Below are 20,615 nucleotides of genomic sequence, written 5' to 3'. Positions count from 1 at the left end.
AAAGCGGCTACCAAGATGGTGGATGAAACGAGAAAATTCACAGCTAGTAGGGGGGTAATCCGTAGCCATGGCTCTGATATAAGCCTTGAAGCGGACACGGACACCACTCCTTCTACCCCGTCTCCTGGGACGTATCCTGCGGGGCATGGGAAGAGGTAAATCGGTCAGATGAGTGGGAGAGACGGGCATCAGGGGAATGGCATCACCCGCGGTCCCAAGACAGTTCGGTCGTTGAGAACAGGAGAAACGAAGATTCAGGAGCGTGTTTCTATCATAGGTTATTAGCGTACAATCACCTAGAGAACAAAGTGCCAAAGATAAAGACACAAGGAGTACAACGCCGAGGCGCAGACGGAGTCGAAGACGGCCAGCCATGCACACCGGCGCCATCTTGGAATATACTCCGAAACTACTATTAAATGAAAAATTTGTTTTACTATAACAATGATTACAGTAATAACAGTGTATTTGATTAAATATTGGAAACAACTTGAAATATATTTCTTGTGTTGATGAATCTACAGAGAAATGTAAGTAAAATGTGTAACTCCCCTAGTTTTTATGATACTTAAGAGTTTCAACTCATTGTTTAGCTAACCATCCAGCGGTTTTATTGTTTTGGTTCCCTGTCGGTGCACTCACAGCACTAAGTTTGGCCACACAGAGCTTCGTGCTTACTTTTTGTTTTTTTCATAGGTGCACACGCTCCAAAGTTTGAGATATTTGGGAGGCCATTATGAGTTTACGTCCAACTTCTAGTTTGAAAAAAAAAAAAAGTAATAGTCTATAGCATTCTTTATACTTCTACTTTAGCTTTTTGTTTTGTTTTTTACATGTGTAAAACAGCAAATAGGCACAGCAGGGCTTTTTAGACTTGGAGGTGCTCTTGGTTTGTCATACACTGGCTGAAGTTCTGGAAGCAAAGATAAACCATCATCAGGCTATCAGCTGATCTTGACCCAATGTTTCAGGCATCGCAGACCTCGTCCATCGCTTCTCTGCACTACCCCTGTAGTAACCCATACGGAAAAGAAATAGTAAAAACTTATATGTGATTACTCATGAAAGTGGCCACTTTCATGAGTAAATCATATAAGGCTTACATGATTTACTCATGAAAGTGGCCACTTTCGCATTACTTTCATACATTGTTTTAGTAAGTATCCAAAACATACAAGTTTCATTATATAATTTTTCAAGGGATCTTATATCTGTTTTCACACTTATATGCTTTTCATACAAGTTTCACACAAGACAGATACAAACTTTATAAGATTTATATATATCTTTTCCATATGGGAAGGCACATGAGGGCAACTGTCATATCACATACTGATAGGGCTGCCACGATTTGTCGACTAGTCACGATTACGTCGACTATCAAAATCGTCGACGACTGATTTAATAGTCGACGTGTCGTTTGAAGCTTTGTAAGATCGCAAAAGACGCAGGAATAATAGCAGGATTTAAGAGTGTAATAACGGACTGAAACAGAAGATGGCAGCACTGCATGTACAAGGATTCCAGCTGCCGTTAAACCCCGAAGAAGAAGAAGTAGCTGTGTCCCAGAATTCATAGCGCGGCCCAGCTTAGTTTCCAACAATGGCGGTAGCTAGTTAGTTTTAATATTACTCTTATTATTCTTTCTGGGTCACAAAATAAACGTTTAACATATTTTCAGGCGAGAATGTAGCTGTGTAAACCTCAAATATCGGCTCAGTTTATCAGGACACCACCACATATTTTCAAAAGCGCTCCGACGTTTTCGGAGACGTCTGTTACCCACTAGCTCGATAGCTAGCCGGGGGCTAGGTCACTAGCGCCGTGAGAACACCGGACTCCCGGCAAATTGTTTTCAAACCCACCGCCGTCTTTCGCGACTCAGGTTAAATATATATGAGTCACTTAGATAAATTAAAAATGTTGTTGTTTGGCTTTTTTTTTTTTTTTTTTGTATTTTATTTGTTCCTGAGTAAATCGGTTTGGCTGAGATTAAAGTTATAGTTTTTACACAGCTGAATAAACGTCAAGCAGACAGCTGATTATCAGAAGTGTGAGATGCTGGAGAATATACCCCGGTGTCCTGTTATATTTTAGATAGCAAGGAGTTTATTAAACTTTACCGAAACAATCTGCAAATTTCATTAAAATTGAATAAACTATCATCTTGTCTTTATTTTTAGTTAGCACCTTAAAAGCTTAAAGCTGTAAGCTAATGATAGTTATATAAGCTGTAGTTTTACGTCCAGTGGATGATGATCTGATTAGTCGACTAATCGCAAAAATAATCGGTGACTAGTCGACTATCAAAATAATCGTTTGTGGCAGCCCTACATACTGACAAAGGATAGCAAAATAGGTTATGCCACTTGCAAGAGGTGTAAACAATCTGCAGTCAGCCCCCTTCACTGTGAGTGAATGTTTGTAAAGGCCTATTAACTTATTTGTTGTTGTTACTTATAAATTGGGCTATTGTTGAATTGAATGAAAAGTGCACATGTGTGGTTAAGTGTTGACAGATATTTGGCTTATGATCAATTTTATTGCAGTGTGCAGTTAAGACCCAGTGCAGTCACCCAGCAAATGCAACTGAGGCATATGCTGTGACTCTGTATGTAGTACGACACAATTAACTTTGGGAATTTCATGCATCTAAGCTATGAGTACTACAAGAAGTGCCTTTCTTTGGAAATAATAAATGTTCTGTTTTGCTCCTACGAAGGCATGGTTTCTAAGTTTGACACTGCTCGCCAGGGCTGCATGAGTGACACATAGGGTGGATTCCAATCCACAGACATGTTTGTGTATGTTTGTGGGATTTAATAAGGGCTTTACTGGTTCTGTGAGTCACAGGCTGATGATGGGAGTGCAGTGCCTACAGAATTACAGGGTGATAGGTTGCTATTTAAATTGAAACCACTACCCAGTAGAATAAATACTGCATTTTTATTATTGATTCAAAGTGGTGAGCTTTAAATTACTTGGTCAGCTAATTTTAAAGAAATATTTCATCCATCATGTGTGTCAGTAAATGCTGTATGTGGGTAGAAGCATTTGCTACTGTGTATTTTGCAACTCTTTGAGGCATATGTTGCTGATTATCGCACTGTTTAAATAGCATGCTTCCCCTTATTTCTTGTAGAAAGCCTGTGGTTTTTCCTGGTTCCTTGCTTTTTCCCCCTTTTTTTTCATATTGTAGTACATTCTATATCATGCACCAAAACCCTGCATTCAGACTGATGACAGAAAAAGAGGTACCGTTCCTATTCCTTCACCCTGAGTCAGATTGTCTTAGTTCAGTGGTAATCCACTTTCAGGCCTCATTTCAGTTTCCCTTGAAAGAATTTGTAAGCGCATAGTTCATGGGTTTCGGAGTGCCAGAATATGAAGCTTTATGTAAAGAAGTGCTCTGCTAAAGGCAAACAGTGTATCGGTCCAATACTGACCTAAATTAGTGGATCGGATATCGGAGAGAAATAAAAAATGTAATCCGATCCATTAAATATCACGAAAGCACCTCACAAAACTTGTAACATGGCGTAACTCAGCTCATAACCTTAGCACGTCGGAGCAGTATGTGTCACGTGATAGAGCAGCTGTGGCATGCGAGACCTGTCGGTGGTCTGGTTGAGCAGTTGGAGCCTCGCTACCAAACCGGCATTTCATCTCCGAGAAAGTTATCCCAGAGAGAAGTAAAGCAAGTGTGTAAGTTCATCTCTGAATGTTTGTAAAGCATTCCCGCGTTAAGCTTAACAACTGATACTGAATAAGGAGCAACTGCCTCTTCTCTCTCCCACCCTCTCCTGTTGCTACTTTAGTCATGAAGCTGATCAATGATCGGCTGATCGGCTTTTCTGTTCTCTTGTTTGTTTTTGGCCCACTTTGCACCAGAAAGAGGAAACTAGCGGCTGAACAACAGCAGCACGTTTAAGCTTGATAAGCTGTTGTTAGAATGTATTTAATATTACTTTCTACACCAGGATCCTTTTCTACATAGCTGACAGCTGGTAACTGTGCAGGGGCTGGTCTAGCAAAGTTTAGCCAGGGGGGCAGGTAGGGCATTAACAGGGAAAAGGGGGCACAAAGACATACTTTTCTTTCTTATTCTCATTTAAAATGTCTAGCTTTTAACAAATAATTATCTGAATCTTACACCCAAAGTTTTAATCTGATATAAGATGTATAGAAGTCCATTACTGTATATAGTAACTATTAAGTCTAATATACCCTAGTAAGCTATAGTACTTTTTCCTTCAGGAAAGTACCATCTGTGCAGTCTGCACAGTCTTTCTGTTGAAGAAAGATGTTGAATCTATTTAATTATTGTGGAAAAATAATTGATTTCTGTGCATTTTATTTTATTTTTTTTGCATGTGCATTAAATTAAAGTTGATTACGTCGATTAAGCATCGATGTAATCAACCTAACCCTGTTAGTTAGGTTGCTTAATATTTTTGCCAAGTACTCTTTAAAATACCATAATAGGGAGGAATGTGTAGGTTTAAGTTTATTAGATTGATCAGTATTGCTGAACTATGAAATATTTTGGGTGCAGTGTATTTTTTGCATACGGGTATAACAGAATAGCTTTAGTGTTTTTGTTTTTGTTTTTAAACTTGAGTTTGAACTTGAAAAACAGTTTTATTGATTAAAAAATACACTATCTGATTCATATCGGTATCGGCAGATATCCAAATTTATGATATCGGTATCGGACATAAAAAAGTGGTATCGTGCCGTCTCTAGTTTTTACTTACTAAATACTTAATTATAAAATAGTAATTGTTGAGTATTGGATTTGAGTTTGTAAAATGAAAAAGTCATTATTAGGGATGGGTATCGTTTAGGTTTTATCCGATACCGGTGCCAAATCGGTACTTTTGAAACGGTGCCGGTGCTCAAACGGTGCTCAAACCGGTGCTTAAAGAATGGAGAACACAAAATTGGTCCAAAAACCTCTCATGTTCAGCTGTTTTTTGTAAAAATATAACAATGTTAGCCTTTTCTGCAGCTATGGGGCATATATGGTATCACTCTTGGCTGGAAGCAGTGCTTAAACAATGGAAAAAACACAAACTTTGTCCTAAACCTCTCATGTTTAACTGTTTTCCACTTTTTCTTTGGTCATTTTAGCCTTTTTAGCCAGGGTGAAGGGAGTATCTGCCATCAAACAAGAAGACAGCCGCATGTAGCTATGATGATGTTTGCTAGTTCACCTTACATGCATTAATGTAATAACGTGGTTAGCCTACTCAACGTGAGTGTATCACAGCTCAGGAAAAAAAAGCACCGAAATAAAGCACCGAAATGTGCGCTGCTTTTCGGTCTGGTTACTACCGTTTATGTCAGACACCGGTACCCATCCCTAGTCATTATTGAAAACACTAGTCGTCGGTGGAGTTTCTCTCTGATCCATTCTATCCTGTTTGATTTGAAAAATTAAGAACTAGTAGCCAAAAATCCATAGGAGGAAATGATGATAAGGACCAAATTCTACGTATCTATGCATGTTGCTGCCGATATAGTGTTTACAAGGCCAGTTGTCGCTGATTGGTCTAACAAAGCTGAATGTATTGAGAACAAATGAAAGAGGGAGGCTCAATGGTAGTTGAAAGAACAGAGCAAGTGGAGGAGGGGAATAAAATACAATTGTTTGATTCCTTTTTGTTATGCTGTGGAAACAAAAGAAAAACATCACACACACAGATAGCCAGTCAAGTTTTGAATGTTTTCCTGCTTCCTTTCCTATTCATACATTTACTGAAACATGTCAAGCATGACTGGGGAAAAAATGCAAAATGCAACAGGATAACTTTATTTATATGACTAATCTGTACTTCAAATGGGATGAAAACACAAACAAAAGCTCAAAAATAGACTGCTACCCTCAGTTCCTGGATCCATAAGACCTAGAACTGTTGAGCTGAATATCACTAGAGAAGGCAGAGTTGTCTGCCTGACAGTCCCCAGAGCAAAAGGCCTGTGAAGGTGTGGCATATAAAGGAAGATCTCCAGAGACAGGCTGACGTCAATGGAACACAGCCACCAACAGAAGTACATTACTGTAAGCATAGAGGTAGCTTTTAGTACGGCCCAATAGAGACAGCAATAAGGGCAAGGTACACGTTTGTTTTTCAGATAGCCATGTTAATAGTTTTATGTTTTGGCATTTGGTACACACCAGCTGGCTTAGGGCTGGCTTAGTCGTGCTTTGTTTCAGTAGTCTTATGTGACAAAGTGCAGGATTCCCTTTCTAAGCCTTATGTTTTCATTCTTTTTGTTTTCTTTTTTTTTCTGTTCTTTTTTTGTCAGCAGTCAGCAATAGGAAAGCTCCACCTCCAGTCCCTCCCCGTACCACCTCCAAGCCCCTCATCTCAGTGACATTACAGAGCAGCACCGAGTCAGCCCAAGACACATACCTTGACCAGCAGGACCGTGGCAGTGAGGTCAACAGCCAGTCAGGACGGAGCAACTCCTCTGACAGCCTCTGTAGCATACGCACGGGTAGCCTGGCTAAGGGGACCCAGCCTCCACCAGCGCCTGTCCCTGCTGCAACCCCAGCACCATCTGCAGGCTCCATACCTCCTGTTCCAGCCCCCCGTGACCTCCCAACTACCACCACCACAACCACTACTGTTGCTACAAGTACCACTTCCACATATACTCAGTCCCAAAATGACACCCTAAGCAGTGGTACCACTCTAGAGCAGCCCCCGACTGCACCCAAGAGGAAACTTTCCTCTATTGGAATTCAAGTAAGTTTCTTTTTTTTGTTGTTGTTGTTGCTGGAGATATAATCAAGCAGAGACAGACAGACAAACAGAGTTGCATTTCACTGATATATTGTGTTGTTCATTTTTCAGGTTGATTGTCTTCTGCCAGTTCCAAGAGAAGAACCCCTGCTGCTGGCTAAACCTCTTAAGTTTCAGTCAATCGGAGTTCAAGTTGAAAACGGCAGGCCGTAAGTATACACTCATGTTTCCAGGCTTAAGCCTGATGTAGAGTTCTGTGGTAAATTTATGTCCTAATTTATGAGGTAACTGGAAATTGCTTTCATTCCTACACTGGAACCTGAAGTTACTAGGTAGATCTGATGTAGAAGTATAATTATAATTGTAAAACACAATAAAGAAAGAAAATAGATTTTTGTGACAGAAGATGTTAATTTTTACATCTTCTAATTTTTGTCATTAGTGGTTTGATTTGAGTTTCATTGATCAGCTTCCTGCAGAGGTCCATTTTATATGCCCAGATGGGTCACACCTGTTTTTGCAGTACAAGATGGGGAGGGTTGGATAATGTTAAATAGGCACTATAGATGTGCTATAGTTATATTATTGGCTTTAAAACAATGGTATTCTGGTGGTGGTGTTTGTTTTTTTTAACTCTACTGTCAGGCCTGGTTTTAATGTGCTGTAGCTCTTGTACTTTTCCCTTCCTAACTGCATGCACTTACTATCTCATTATTTCATCTCTGTTGCTCGTGCATCTGCAGCCTATACAGCAGTGAGTGGCTAAGGTCATTCAGCAGTCAGCCTGGCAGCAGCATAGCGCTCTGATTGATGGATTTTTACTCTTGTTTTGACTGTAGTGAGCTGAACATAGTGAGAAAGAGGCCATTTAAACTTTTGCAGAACACTGTAATTTCCCGTAATCACATTTGTTTGACAGTCCACTCTTTTTCTCCTGCTCATTATCTGTGAAGCCAGTTGTCTGATAAGCTTTCATGTTGTATACCTGATTTGTTGCTAATATCTGTACTGTCACATCCTCAATGCTATCTTTCCGAGTCTTTGCAGTAAATGATAATGCACAATCAGCTGCCACAGTCTTGTCAGTCAAATGCACTGACCTAGATCTGTTACTGTGGAACATGTTTGCCCCATCACTTAATTGTCTTTTTTGTTGAAGTTTGTCAGAAGCTGATATTTATGCATGTGTCTGCAGTCTCAGCCGGGACAGCAGCATGGCCTCCAGACAAAATACAGAGACTGAGCCTCAGGAGCCTAAGGATGCCGCACCCATAGAAAACAACACAACCAACTGCGCCAACAGTCAGACGGTGAATACTGCGCCGAACGGACGGGACAAAGCCATGGAGCAGCAGCCACTTAAACACAACTCAGCACCATCCAGGATATCCATCTCACCCCCAGAGACTCTCGACCCAGCTTTAGACCCCTCCTCGTTGCCGCCTCCAGATCCCAGCCTCGAGTCTGGAAACTGCAGCAGCCAGGGAGATGCTGTTCAGCCTACCACGCCAGCATGTCTCAGAGACGGCAACTGGTTTCTGAAGCTACTGCAGGCTGAAACAGGCCGCATGGAGGGATGGTGTCAGCAGATGGAGCAGGAGACCAAAGACAACAAGCTCTCAGAGGAGGGTAGGTGACAGAAATGGATAAGGTGGCTATCAGCACATTTACATAGGCCCCATTTTACTTTTGTCATGTGTCCTGTTTTCAGATAAGATATAATAATCTCATTTGCCCTTTGCCACATATGCTGTATGCCTGTCTGTTGGCCAGATCACAAATCCCTTTGCAATCTGTCTTAATTTTCCCACGCAACATGCAAATCAGGGTTGGGCCTTTTCCAGACTGGTGTTATCGCTTCTGTCGCTCTTACTCCCTCTCACTCACCCATGCAGATCAGCACTATCTCTGTTGTCATTCAAGTGCAAAACAGATCAAGGGCCAGATAAATCCCACAGCATGTGAGATTAATGTCAGTTTACACATGTAAGAAAGTGCTGTGTTTACGCACAGTATTTACTTGGTACTTGTTTTTTTACATTTTGAACATTTGGCTTGAATCCTCAACTAGTAATGAAAAATTGAAATGAAATTATTAAAAAACTAAGCATATTAGGTTGATTTCAAGAGTATCTTTCAACGTTAGATGTTAATGTGCTACAAAGAAAGATGTTTATTTTTTTTTAAAAGAGCCACAGTTGTATAAAAATTGAAAGAAATCTGCTATCAGTTAATTGCCAAGAAGAATTGAGTTGCTGTGCTTGTTAGTGAAGTTCACCGACAGGACACTAGGTCAGGTCTCATCCCTGTTGATTAAGGACACAGAGACAAAGCATGACAGTCATTACTGCCATTGATTCACAGTACTACAGCTTATTAGAGAGGACGGGGGCAGGGTAAGCATTAGTTTAGCTATAACAGAGCCACTGCAGACTCATTTCACTTATTCATGTCCCAAAATACCACTCAGGCTCTTAAGTAGATCAATCTCTGCAATGCCTTAAATATGAATGAGCAAGAAGCAGATGAGCAGTGTAGGCTCCTTCAGATAATCATTCCTCCTACTCTCTGTGGACCTGAATTATGAATTTCCATTTACATGCAAATACATGACTGAAAGAATCTTTTGTTGTCAACGCTATAAAAGAGTTTATAAAATACTTGTAAGAAAATTATTTACTGTCAAGCAAGGTTAAATGGTAATTGTTAGTAAACACATTGCATCACACATCTTCACGTCTTGACCCTTTATGTACTTGAACTCAGACATGCAAAAAGACTCGTGTATTAACTCTAAAACTCAAAGTTTGTTTCTAATGTGTCTTTTTATTCTAACTGGAAATGTTTGTTTGCTTGTTAAGGGTTTGTCATATTTGTGTCTTTGTAGTTTTGGGGACGATCCGCAGTGCAGTAGGGAGTGCTCAGCTCCTCATATCACAGAAGTTTGAGCAGTTCAGAGGGCTCTGTAATGAGAACTTGGTGAGTGGCTTCATTATGTCCTGTTGAGTGTGTGTGTGTTTGCTGTCCTTCTTTTGTTGCCCAATTGTAAAAGATCATTTGTTTTCCATTATTTGACCTACGTAAAGTGAGATCTCATTATTTTATGTTAATTAGGAAAGTTTCAAGCAGAAATGCAAACTTCACACCGATCTTACACGATTGTTCACTTGTCCTACTGCAATATTCTAATTGTTGATTGGCGTCAAATGTATTTTATTTTCATCTATTTGCTTAAAGGCAGGCTGCCCGGGAAGTATTTGTGTGGGTAAGGATGTGACTAATTTTCTCTGTTTGGTCCAAATCTATTCATCTGTCTCACTTTCCTTTCCCTAGAATATAAATGCCAACCCACGACCAACATCGCAGGACCTTGCAGGGTTCTGGGATCTGCTACAGCTCTCGATAGAAGACATCAGTATGAAGTTTGATGAGCTCTACCAACTTAAAGCCAACAACTGGCAGCTTCCTGAGAAGAAGGTGATGTTGGGTACCTTACATTTTTGTTTCACTTGAGATTTTTAGATTGGTGCCATGGGTAGAGTTGTCATAATTAGTCATTCAGCAAAAAGTTAATCAGCATAATATTTCTTTGGTAGTTTTTCAAGTAAAACTGCTAAATGTTCTCTGGTGCCAGCTCCTTAGCAGTGTGAATTTTTCTGTTTTAAATGGCTAGAAATTGGACACCATTGTTTTTTTTGGATAGTTGGCTCATTAAGCCAAATGAAGTTGAAGATATTTCAGAATTTTCTGACATTTTAATTTAATTGACAGCTTGATCAATAATGAGTGTTAATTTCAGTTGTAAATGCAAGCCTGGAGGATTTTAAATTATTTCCTAAGTGCTTAATGGACTACATATGACACTTAATCATCACTACTGGAAGTGTGTTTTGCTAGTGCCACACCATATCTCACTCTTTTCCCCTCTTGACATAATTTCCTCAGGATGAAAACAAGCAGCTTCCATCATCTGTGCCAAAGAAGCAGAGTAAGCCGCGGCTGTCAGCAGAGAAGGACAAGAGCGTGGACTCTGCTGCAGACAAGCAGCGGCAAGAAGCCAGAAAAAGGTTGATGGCAGCAAAGCGTGCGGCATCAGTACGACAGAACTCCGCCACAGAAAGTGCTGACAGCATCGAAATCTACGTCCCCGAGGCCCAGACCCGCCTCTGAGAGCAAACCAGCACCGATCAAAAAATTGCTAACGCACTTCAGACATTCATTGACACAACACAAATCTGAGACACACACAAAATATATATATATTGGATGCACAGCACAGAGGCCAATCCCTCATAGCTGCACAGGAGATATGTGGGGATCACAAATAATCAAGAAAAATGCAGATCACCAACCTGCTGCCATGGGACAGAAGTAACCTTGACAGATGTTAAATACTATTGTTATTATTGATATTATAATAATTATTATTATCTCCTAAAGTATTTCAAGACTGTCTTAAATGTGCAAGTATCTTCGATAAGGACATCCTGTACCTTGTGAGCTGAAGAATCTTGGTATCCCAGAAGTTTACTCTCTTAAAAACTCCCTTCACTGCTGAGTCTACCGGCAAGTTGCGGCTGCCAGGTTTACGAGCTGAGCGACCATCCACACACACTCAGGACACACATGCAGGTGTACTCACTGTCCACAGAGTCTTCCTGTTCTCTCTCTTTGTATTTGGCTGCCACTCGTTGGGTGTGGTGTGTACGCTTTACTGTGTAAGAATTATAAGATGGCGTTAGTGTACTCAGAGGTTTAAAATGCAGAGAACCAGAGGAAGGCAGTAGCATATATATTATAAATATCACACTATTACAATGTTCATTTTGTAAATGTTGTATACCAGATTATTTGTTAGAAAGAGGTCAGTGTTCAGTACCAAGGTAGTTTTTTATAGATCGAGTACATTTACTGTCATGATATATTAGCACTTGATGCAATCATTCACTCCCCATTTATCTTCCTCTTCTTTTCACCAGTGCACATTACACAGTCTGTGGATACCCATTCTTAAAGTCTTACTTTGGTTAGTTTTTGGTAAGGGATATGAGGAAGGATCGCCCAGCCAGTGAGGAAAAAGTGGAATGTATGAAATGTATGCGTTTGCAGCTCATGTTGACTTGATCACTGCACTTTCCATTCACCTCAGATCAAGTTTGCCCACCTTTTGTTATCCTAATCATTCTGACCTTCACTACATCCTCATGCGATGTAGGGGGACCAAGACATTCACCACTTGATATGGCATTCCCATTCAACCAGACTTGTGTGTGAGGGTGGGGGTCTCCTTGCTTCTGGAAAGAAAATGGAATAGCATAGCAATAATAAAATCCTATTAGAACAAGCAATGCAGTAGGTACCCAGTCTTAAGTTATTTAATCAACATTTCCAGTAGGACTTTATTAGCATGAAGGATGAATGTTTTGGGGTTTTCTTTGTTCTTCTATGAACTAACTTTCCTTAAAATAACAAGAATCTCAGGTTGAACACTTAAGCTCAACAGTGAAAACCACTATGGATGGAATATTTATTATACAGCCTCTGGGCCAAAATCTTGGATCCTTTGCCAAATATTCCATAGGACTCCAGGCCTACATGGTGTTCTTCTATAAGGAAAAGGACTTTTTAGTAAGGTTCGGTGATGTAACGAAAGGGGTCAGTTTGACTCCTCTGAAATCACCATTCCTTTACGACCCTTTCTAGCAGCTAGAACTCCCACCCCTTTTGAAAATGAAGAACTGTGGTACAATGTTTGTTTTGGGGGGTTTTTGTTTGTTTGTTTTTTATGCCATTTGACACATTTTTGTGACATTCATCCAAAATGAGATCAATCTAAACATGCGTGGACGTCTGTAATTTACAATAATAAATGGTGCTGCGAGGGATTTGATATTGTGCCAACGTGGCAATGATCATCAACCTTTTAGTTTCATCTTATTAGGATTTTATTTAATGTTATTATTATTTAATCTGCTCATGAATTCAGTTGCCTGTGTGTGCATTCTCAGAAAAGTTTGTGTTTGCATCCGCTCACTCCAGATATGCTATGCCTCATCTCTGTATAAGCTCATGACACTTTGGCTATGGGACTGGAATAGTTTCCGTGTTTCCAGTTTCTTAAATGGAAACTCAAGTGCCAAGGGTATATGAGTGGAACAGGGCATAGCACATACTCATGCTAAAGTGTAGGCAGTGTAGGTTGACTCACTTTTTCTTTTTTGTTGCAAGAGCTGGCTCTCCCCCTACTGGTCAGTTTTTTGCATGACACTCCAGACATTTTGTTCTGCTCCATTTTGAATTTTTAGTTGACGTCCAAAAAGACACGAAATTGAACTGGGAATGCTGACACAACACTGCGTTGTCAAATTTCTTATTCTCTTATTTGTATTACATCAACAATGGACATGTGCATTTCATTGTCCAAAGAAATCATTAAACATCCCTTTGCTACATGTCCTGTCATCATTCTTGCTGTCTTTTTTTATTGCACTCATTCATGAAACGGTAGTAATATTAGCTGCGAAGTTAATATTACACAGATAAATCACAAGCATTAGAGTAGATCTTTTATTGTTACCGTGTAATCTCTAAAAGCATGGCCTTCTTACATATAAAATATACAAAGATCCTTGCCAGTGAATTTTCAGTATTCCATATCATGGGTCTTACAAATTATCTGAAGCTATTAAATCTGTGTAAGGCATTCAGGGTATGCACTGTACGTAAGTGTTTATTACTGTGACAAATGGTGGAAAGTCCTTTACTTTTTATCTTCTATCATTTGAGAGCTGGATCCCTTTATTTGCCTGTGTACTGAACTTTTAAGAGAGCAAGACCTGATCAGGGATCTTCAGACAGTTTGTTTACCAGTACTTCCTGAGTTTCAAAGGGCTACAAAATGGACACATGATGACCAGAAGGTGCAACTCTAGAGGCAGGTTATGTGGATTTGCTATTCAGCCACCATGTGGACGAGGCAATATTCTTCGGCTAAGACGTTTCTAGAAGTTTTTGAAGACACAGACATTTTGGGTAATCTTTTGGGTAAAAATTGGGTCATTGGTTGTGCTTAATGGACAGAAAGCCCATTCTGACTTCAGTGCTCACCCTTGTGGCCACATATCTGTCCTCTCAGAGACCAGCCAGGAAAATGAGCAAAAACTATGTAGTTCCAGATTATCTCCTACTGACAAACATTATTTTACAAAATAAGCACATATCTTGCAGACAAAGGGTTGTTTAATGTTATGGTGTATTAGTTAGACACTGTGAGGCTAGTTTCTTTTAAGAGAATAAAGAATTGTGATTCCCATGACTTATGAGTTGGCACTTTTTCTGTGTTAATTAAATGTAGAATTAAATGGGAATGCCACTCATATTTGAAGTTCACTGTATGTTTTTTTTCCTTGGAAATATGTTTTTAAAAAGATACCACAATTCTATCTTGGTTGTTCTTGCAGCTTTTTAGTCCATCTAGGCATGTTGTCCTGATAACACTAACAATGACAAAGGACATGTAGAGAAACAAACCCTTAACCCTTCTTGTAAGATATTCAGAGGTATCCATCCTGCTGGGGGCTTTTTGGTGGCAGGAAGGTTCTGTTCCACTTGTGTACTTGAATGCAAACACACTGCAAAACAATACAATAGCTAAGATTACCTTTAATCTATGATGAAACATTTCTATATTAATGGGAGTGGCCTCTTCCACACTGACGATGCCTCCATATATGGGACACAAAGAGTCACTGAATAGTGATCATCAAAACACAATTTAAGGGAATATCTTCCAGAAGAGTGCCAGTGGAGTACTTTGTATGTCGTCAGTTTTTTTCAGTTCAAGCGTTGGGTTTTTCTTACTTTATTTGTCACTTTTGTCTGCTTTTTTGCTTTGTCTTTTATTTTTGGTCTTTTAGTTAAAACTAGAAAAATTTGCATTTCCTGCGAAAATGCAGTGTGGATGCTTAAAGCTGAAGCTGTATGCAAAAAGTAGCTGAAAAAGCTGAAAAGTTGCAGAAATTGTAAAAACTTTGCAGAAGCAAAAGAAGTTTGCTAAAATGGAATAACTTAGCAGAACTGCAATATCTTAGAGGAAACATAATACTTGGCAGAAATACAATAGCATAGCAGAATTTAGCAGAAATATTGTAACTTACCAGAAACATGATAACTTCTCAAAAATACAAGAATTTAGGAGAAATAGTATAAGATAACAGAAAGAATATATTTAGCCAAAAATACTTAAACATTACAGAAACACTATGATTTAGAAAAATAGTACAACAGAGCAGAAATATTGTGATTTACCAGAGACACTGTGATGAACTATGAATATTGTAATTTTAAATTAAGACTATGTTTTAGCAAAAATATTATAATTTGGCAGAAATACTATAATTTAGCAGAATTACTATATTAAGCACAAATCCTATAAAAAGCAGAAATGGTATGATTAAGCATAAATACTACATTTAGTAGAAATACTTTGTTTTAGCACAAATCCCATAAAAAGCAGAAATACTGTACTATGATTTAGTAGAAAAACTATAATTAATCAGAAATACTAAATTTAGCAGAAATACTATATTAAGCACAAATCCTATGAAAAGCAGAAATAGTATGATTAAGCATAAATACTACATTTAGCAGAAATACTATATTAAGCACAATTCTTATAAAAAGCAGAAATACTATATTAAGCACAAATCCTATAAAAAGCAGAAATACTATGATTAAGCATAAATACTACATTTAGTAGAAATACTATATTAAGCACAAATCTTATAAAAAGCAGAAATACTATATTAAGCACAAATCCTATAAAAAGCACAAATAGTATGATTAAGCATAAATACTACATTTAGTAGAAATACTATGTTTTAGCACAAATATTATAAAAAGAAGAAATACTATATTAAGCACAAATCCTATAAAAAGCACAAATACTATATTAAGCACAAATCTTATAAAAAGCACAAATACTATATTAAGCAATATAAATATCCCATAAAAATCCTTTAAAAAGCAAAAATACTGTACTATGATTTGGTAGAAAAACTATAATTAATCAGAAATACTATATTTGGCAGAAATACTATATTTAGCACAAATCTTATAAAATAGCAGAACTAGTAATAACTTAAACAGAAAAATTGGAAAAGCAAAATGGACAGCTGATTTTTGCAGTCTATTTCTCGTAGTGCGGACTCCCCTCAAACAAATGGCCGTAATTTCCTAACCGTAGAGGCTAGAACGGTCATTCTTAGACCATTTTGTTCAGAAGAGATGGGGGAATCTTCCAGTGTTGACAATTTATCATTAAAATCTGAATTATTAAAGATATTTGACTTGTAATGCACCATAACTGAGTAGAGGCGAAGCAAAAACTGCCTTGACTTGCCCTCAAACAACGCTTTCTAACTCTAAATCTATTTGGAGTATCAATATCATTCTTTCACCGTAAGAGACAGCAGGCTTTGGTGAACAGTCATGGAAATTTTCAGGTCTCTGTGGAAATCCAACAAAAAGTTATGACAAGAGAAAAAAGTGGTTCATTTCCAGAGTTTGAAATCTGAGCGAAGGACAAATTTCCTACCCTCAAACAAGTCTAACTCATTTCAGAACGGTAATAGGTGAGAAAGAAATTCTTGAATTGTGAGCGTCAGGAGTGTCTGAAGATATACTGGGACAAGCCTCATGTCTTAACTTTGTTTCGTTAAGGAGATATGACGATTCGAATATGCCTCTCATTACAGAAATCAAGCGGTGATTTTGAACAAACTCTCCATTGACTTTCTATGGAGAGTTTTCCGACTTTGTGTTGGTCTGAGGAGATTTGCAAAGATCCTATAAGTCCCACAACAATGATAGTGACATTTCCTGAAAGCCAGCAAAAATACCTACATTTTGATGTATAATTTGTGGAAGTTGAGTGAAAATTGAGCAAGTAGCAAGAAGTTGTTCGGACATGAAGAGAAAACTGCAAAACCTTCAGTGGCACACTGGAAGCCAAGAGTATAGCAACCATAACAACGCATGTATTTTGTGAAAAATCACAATTTGGCAACTCAAAACTTTAAGAGGAATAAAAGTAAAACGGTAAAAGCTTTGAAAAAGCTGATTTATACCTGAATAGCCCAATAATTTGAGAACATTTTAAAGTTTGAATGGTTGTTCTACGTGAAAATATGAGGAAGTAGTTAAGTTTCAAAAACAAGCAAATTTTAGCAGAATTGCAGAAGTTTCCCATTCATTTCAAATTAAAGGAAAAAAGCTTAATATTTTAAAAAGTATAATAGTGAAAAATACCAAAAGATATAGCCATCATTAACAGAAATAGCAGAATAGTTTAAAATTTGAACGGTGAAAATAACACAAAAATTGTGGAAGTAGATCCACGGCGAAAAGTGTACGGAAACACCAAGAAGGAACTCAATAGTGTGGATGCTTAAAGCATCCACACAATAATAATAAAGAACTAGAAAAAATTGCATTTCCTGCGAAAATGCTGTGTGGATGCCTTACGCTGAAGATTTCTGCTGAAAAAAGCAGAAAAAGTTGAAAAAACAAAAAACATTGCCCTGAGCGAGATTCGAACCTGGCCTTTCTGATCTATAGGCGGCGTCTCACCTTACTGGACCAAACTGATTCTTACAAAGAAGAGGTGGAGAGACTGACAATTCTGGTGAAATTAGCAGAAGCTGCTTAGTATTGTGCTAATAAGAGGTGAAAAGGCTAAACATTTAGCAGAAAAGAGGTGAATCAGAAGAAGTTCTGCTGAAAAGAGGTAAAGAAGCAAAAAGATGAGTTGAAAAGAGGTGTAGAAGTGCTTGCTGAAGATGGCTGTATGTGTAATGACACACTGGAGAGTGTCAAGAAAGCAGAGCGCATGCAAGCAGGGAACATGTGTAGCAACTGTCACAGGTAGGATTCGAAACTCTGCCCCCGGGTCTCACGGCAGCTGCCCTACCCTCTGAGCCAAATGAGTTCTGGTCTCAAGCAAATATATGATGAGAGAGAAAATGTGCACTGTGGAGCAGAAGCTCAAATTAGCAGAAAAGAGGTGAAGAGGAAGAACTTTGTTGTGAAATGAGGTAAAGAAACTGAAATTTGTGCTTAAAACAAGTGAAAAAGCTGAACTCTGAAATCCTGCTAAAACAGTAGTAGAGGCTGATATTTTTCAGCTACTCACTGAGCCAAACTGGTTCTCACGTAACTGAAAAAAGGTGGAAAAGCTTAAAATTCTAATGAAAACAGCAGAAGAGGCTAAGTGCACTGTGGAGCAGGAGCTCTAATTAGCAGAAAAGAGGTGAAGAGGAATAATTTCTGCTGAAAAGAGGTAAAGAAGCAAAAAGCCGAGTTGAAAAGAAGTGTAGAAGCAGAAGTGCTTGCTGAAGATGGCTGTATGTGTAATGACACACTGGAGAGTGTCAAGAAAGCAGAGCGCATGCAAGCAGTGAACATGTGTAGCAGCTGTCACAGGTAGGATTCGAACCTCTGCCACCGGGTCTCACGACAGATGCCCTACCCTCTGAGCCAAATGAGTTCTGGTCACAAGCAAAGATATGATGAGAGGGAAAATGTGCACTGTGGAGCAGCAGCTCAAATTAGCAGAAAAGAGGTGAAGAGGAAGAACTTTGTTGTGAAATGAGGTAAAGAAACTGAAATTTGTGCTTAAAACAAGTGAAAAAGCTGAACTCTGAAATCCTGCTAAAACAGCAGAAGAGGCTGATATTTTTCAGCTACTCATTGAGCCAAACTGGTTCTCACGTAACTGAAAAAAGGTGGAAAAGCTTAAAATTCTAATGAAAACAGCAGAAGAGGCTGAGTGCACTGTGGAACAGAAGCTCAAATTAGCAGAAAAGAGGTGAAAACAGCAGAAGAGGGTGAGATTTGTGCTGATAAGAGGTGAAACTGCGGAACCAATCAGAGGTACTGCTTCTGTCTGCTTCATCAGGCTGTGTACTTGTATGTATTTCTGCCATAGACTGTTAACCAGAATCTGAGGTCCATATTAGAAAAGCTGCTAAAATCATTAAACTTTGCAGAATTGTAATAAATTATCAATATGAATTACCGGTCTGTGATAGTGTATAAATTTGTAGTTAAAAAAAAAACATGTGGGCCAAGGTGGAATCGAACCCACGACCTCTGGTCTGAAGAGCGGTGTCATTACCAATCGCGCCACCTCTAAGGGGGCGGGCGCTTTGAAAAAAAGGGTGATGAGGAGTCAGAATTAGATCGCGGTGAGACGCGAAAAACGCCGTTTTTTGGAGTTACAAAACGTCGTGTAACTCAAAAACTAGGTGGGATAGAAGCATAATTCTTGCACTGGGTGAATCAGCGGACTTTGGTGTACTTTGACTGCGATTTACATAGCTCTTTGTATCTCCGTCGCGGAGATATGACGAGAGAAGAAACGGCTTCATTTTCGGAATTTGAAAAATGAGAGGAGGACAGATTTCCACCCCTCAAACAAGTCTAACTCATCTCAGAACGGTAATAGGTGAGAAAATAATTCTTGAATTGTGAGTGTCAGGAGTGTCTGAAGATATACAGGGACAAGCCTCATGTCTTAACTTTGCTTCGTTAAGGAGATATGACGATTTGAAAATGCCTTCAGTTTCAGTATTTCAGCTCTGAGTTTCACAACCTCCCCATAGACTTTGAATGGGGAGTTTTTAGACCATGTGTCACTTCGAGGCAAATTGTGAAAAAAACGTAACTCTCACAATAATTATAGTGACACTGTCTTAAAGCCAGCAAAAATACCTACGTTTTGATGTATAATTTGTGGAAGTTGAGTGGAAATTGAGCGAGTAGCAAGGAGTTGTTCAGACATGAAGAGAAAATTCAGAACGGACGAGTGTGCAGTGGGAGTTAATTGCATAGCAACCATAGCAACACATGTATTTTCTGAAAAATCACAAAGTTGTAACTGAAAACTTAAAGAGTCATTACATGAAAACGGTAACAGATATGAAAAAGCTGAATCACACAGGAATAGCCCAATCATCTGAGAACGTTTTAAAGTTTGAATGGAGTTTCTAGGTGAAAGTATGAGGAAGTAGTTAAGTTTCAAAGACAAGCAAGTTTTAGCAGAATTGTAGAAGTTTCCCATTCATTTCAATGGGACAAATTAAAGGAAAAAAGTGTAATATTTTAAAAAGTATAATAGTAATAAGTACCAAAAGATATAGCAGTCGAAAGCAGAAATAGCAGAACAGTTTAGAGTTTGAATGGTAAAAATCGGCTGAAAACTGAGGGAGTAGTTAAGCGGCAAAGAAACGGAGCAACTAGAATAATAAAGGATAAAGAATAAAGAGAAACAGGATCTCAATAGTGTGGATGCCTACGGCATCCACCCAATAAAGAGAAACAGGAACTCAATAGTGTGGATGCTTAAAGCATCCACACAATAATAAAGAATAAAGAGAAACAGGAACTCAATAGTGTGGATGCTTAAAGCATCCACACAATGAATGGAAAATAATCCAATATGTTTCAAATAGTGTCCAACTTTGTTTTAAGTGCTGGGAAAGGCTGTTTCAGCACGACACACTAAACCAAGTCAGTTTGTTTGTTGAGCAACTGGACCTGCTTCCACAGAGGCTTGACATAAACCCCAATCAAACACTGCTCTAATTAATTTGAACACAGACTGTGAGCAACCCCGTATCACACAACAAGACTGGCCAACCTCACAAATGTTCTCATGGATTAGTAAGAGCTAATCCCAGCAGCCAGGCTTCAAAACTTCATGAAAAATCCTCCCATTACTGTAGTTGCAATTCCAGTGGTACATCCAAGCTCTTAATTGTATTCCGAAAAGCAATAACATATAAGCATAATGTGAAAGTGTCA

The 20,615-nt window shown here is 38.7% G+C and overlaps 1 protein-coding gene across 4 annotated transcripts in view; it reads left to right on the top strand.

Annotated features, from left to right (window-relative positions):
- The window catches only part of dlgap4a (discs, large (Drosophila) homolog-associated protein 4a), a 28,991-nt gene extending 16,362 nt beyond the window's left edge, over positions 1 to 12,629 (top strand). For 3 of the 4 annotated variants that reach the window (XM_085344420.1, XM_085344419.1, XM_085344418.1), the window contains exons 6-11: positions 6,316 to 6,755; positions 6,864 to 6,961; positions 7,948 to 8,381; positions 9,640 to 9,731; positions 10,086 to 10,229; positions 10,698 to 12,629. In XM_085344420.1, the coding sequence (XP_085200546.1) occupies positions 6,316 to 6,755; positions 6,864 to 6,961; positions 7,948 to 8,381; positions 9,640 to 9,731; positions 10,086 to 10,229; positions 10,698 to 10,922 (1,433 nt within the window). In that variant the 3' untranslated portion in view covers positions 10,923 to 12,629. Of the gene's footprint in view, positions 1 to 6,312; positions 6,756 to 6,863; positions 6,962 to 7,947; positions 8,382 to 9,639; positions 9,732 to 10,085; positions 10,230 to 10,697 lie in introns of all 4 variants that reach the window. The other variant, XM_085344417.1, reaches the window with a different exon arrangement.
- The last annotated feature ends 7,986 nt before the right edge of the window (positions 12,630 to 20,615 follow it).

The sequence above is a fragment of the Diplotaxodon limnothrissa genome, linkage group LG20 (assembly GCF_057381915.1).
Source record: "Diplotaxodon limnothrissa isolate DT_005_m linkage group LG20, D_limnothrissa_male_GT1.1, whole genome shotgun sequence".
NCBI lineage: Eukaryota > Metazoa > Chordata > Actinopteri > Cichliformes > Cichlidae > Diplotaxodon > Diplotaxodon limnothrissa.
The sequence above is the reverse complement of the archived record's forward strand: the minus strand, read 5'-3'. Positions and strand labels throughout refer to the sequence as shown.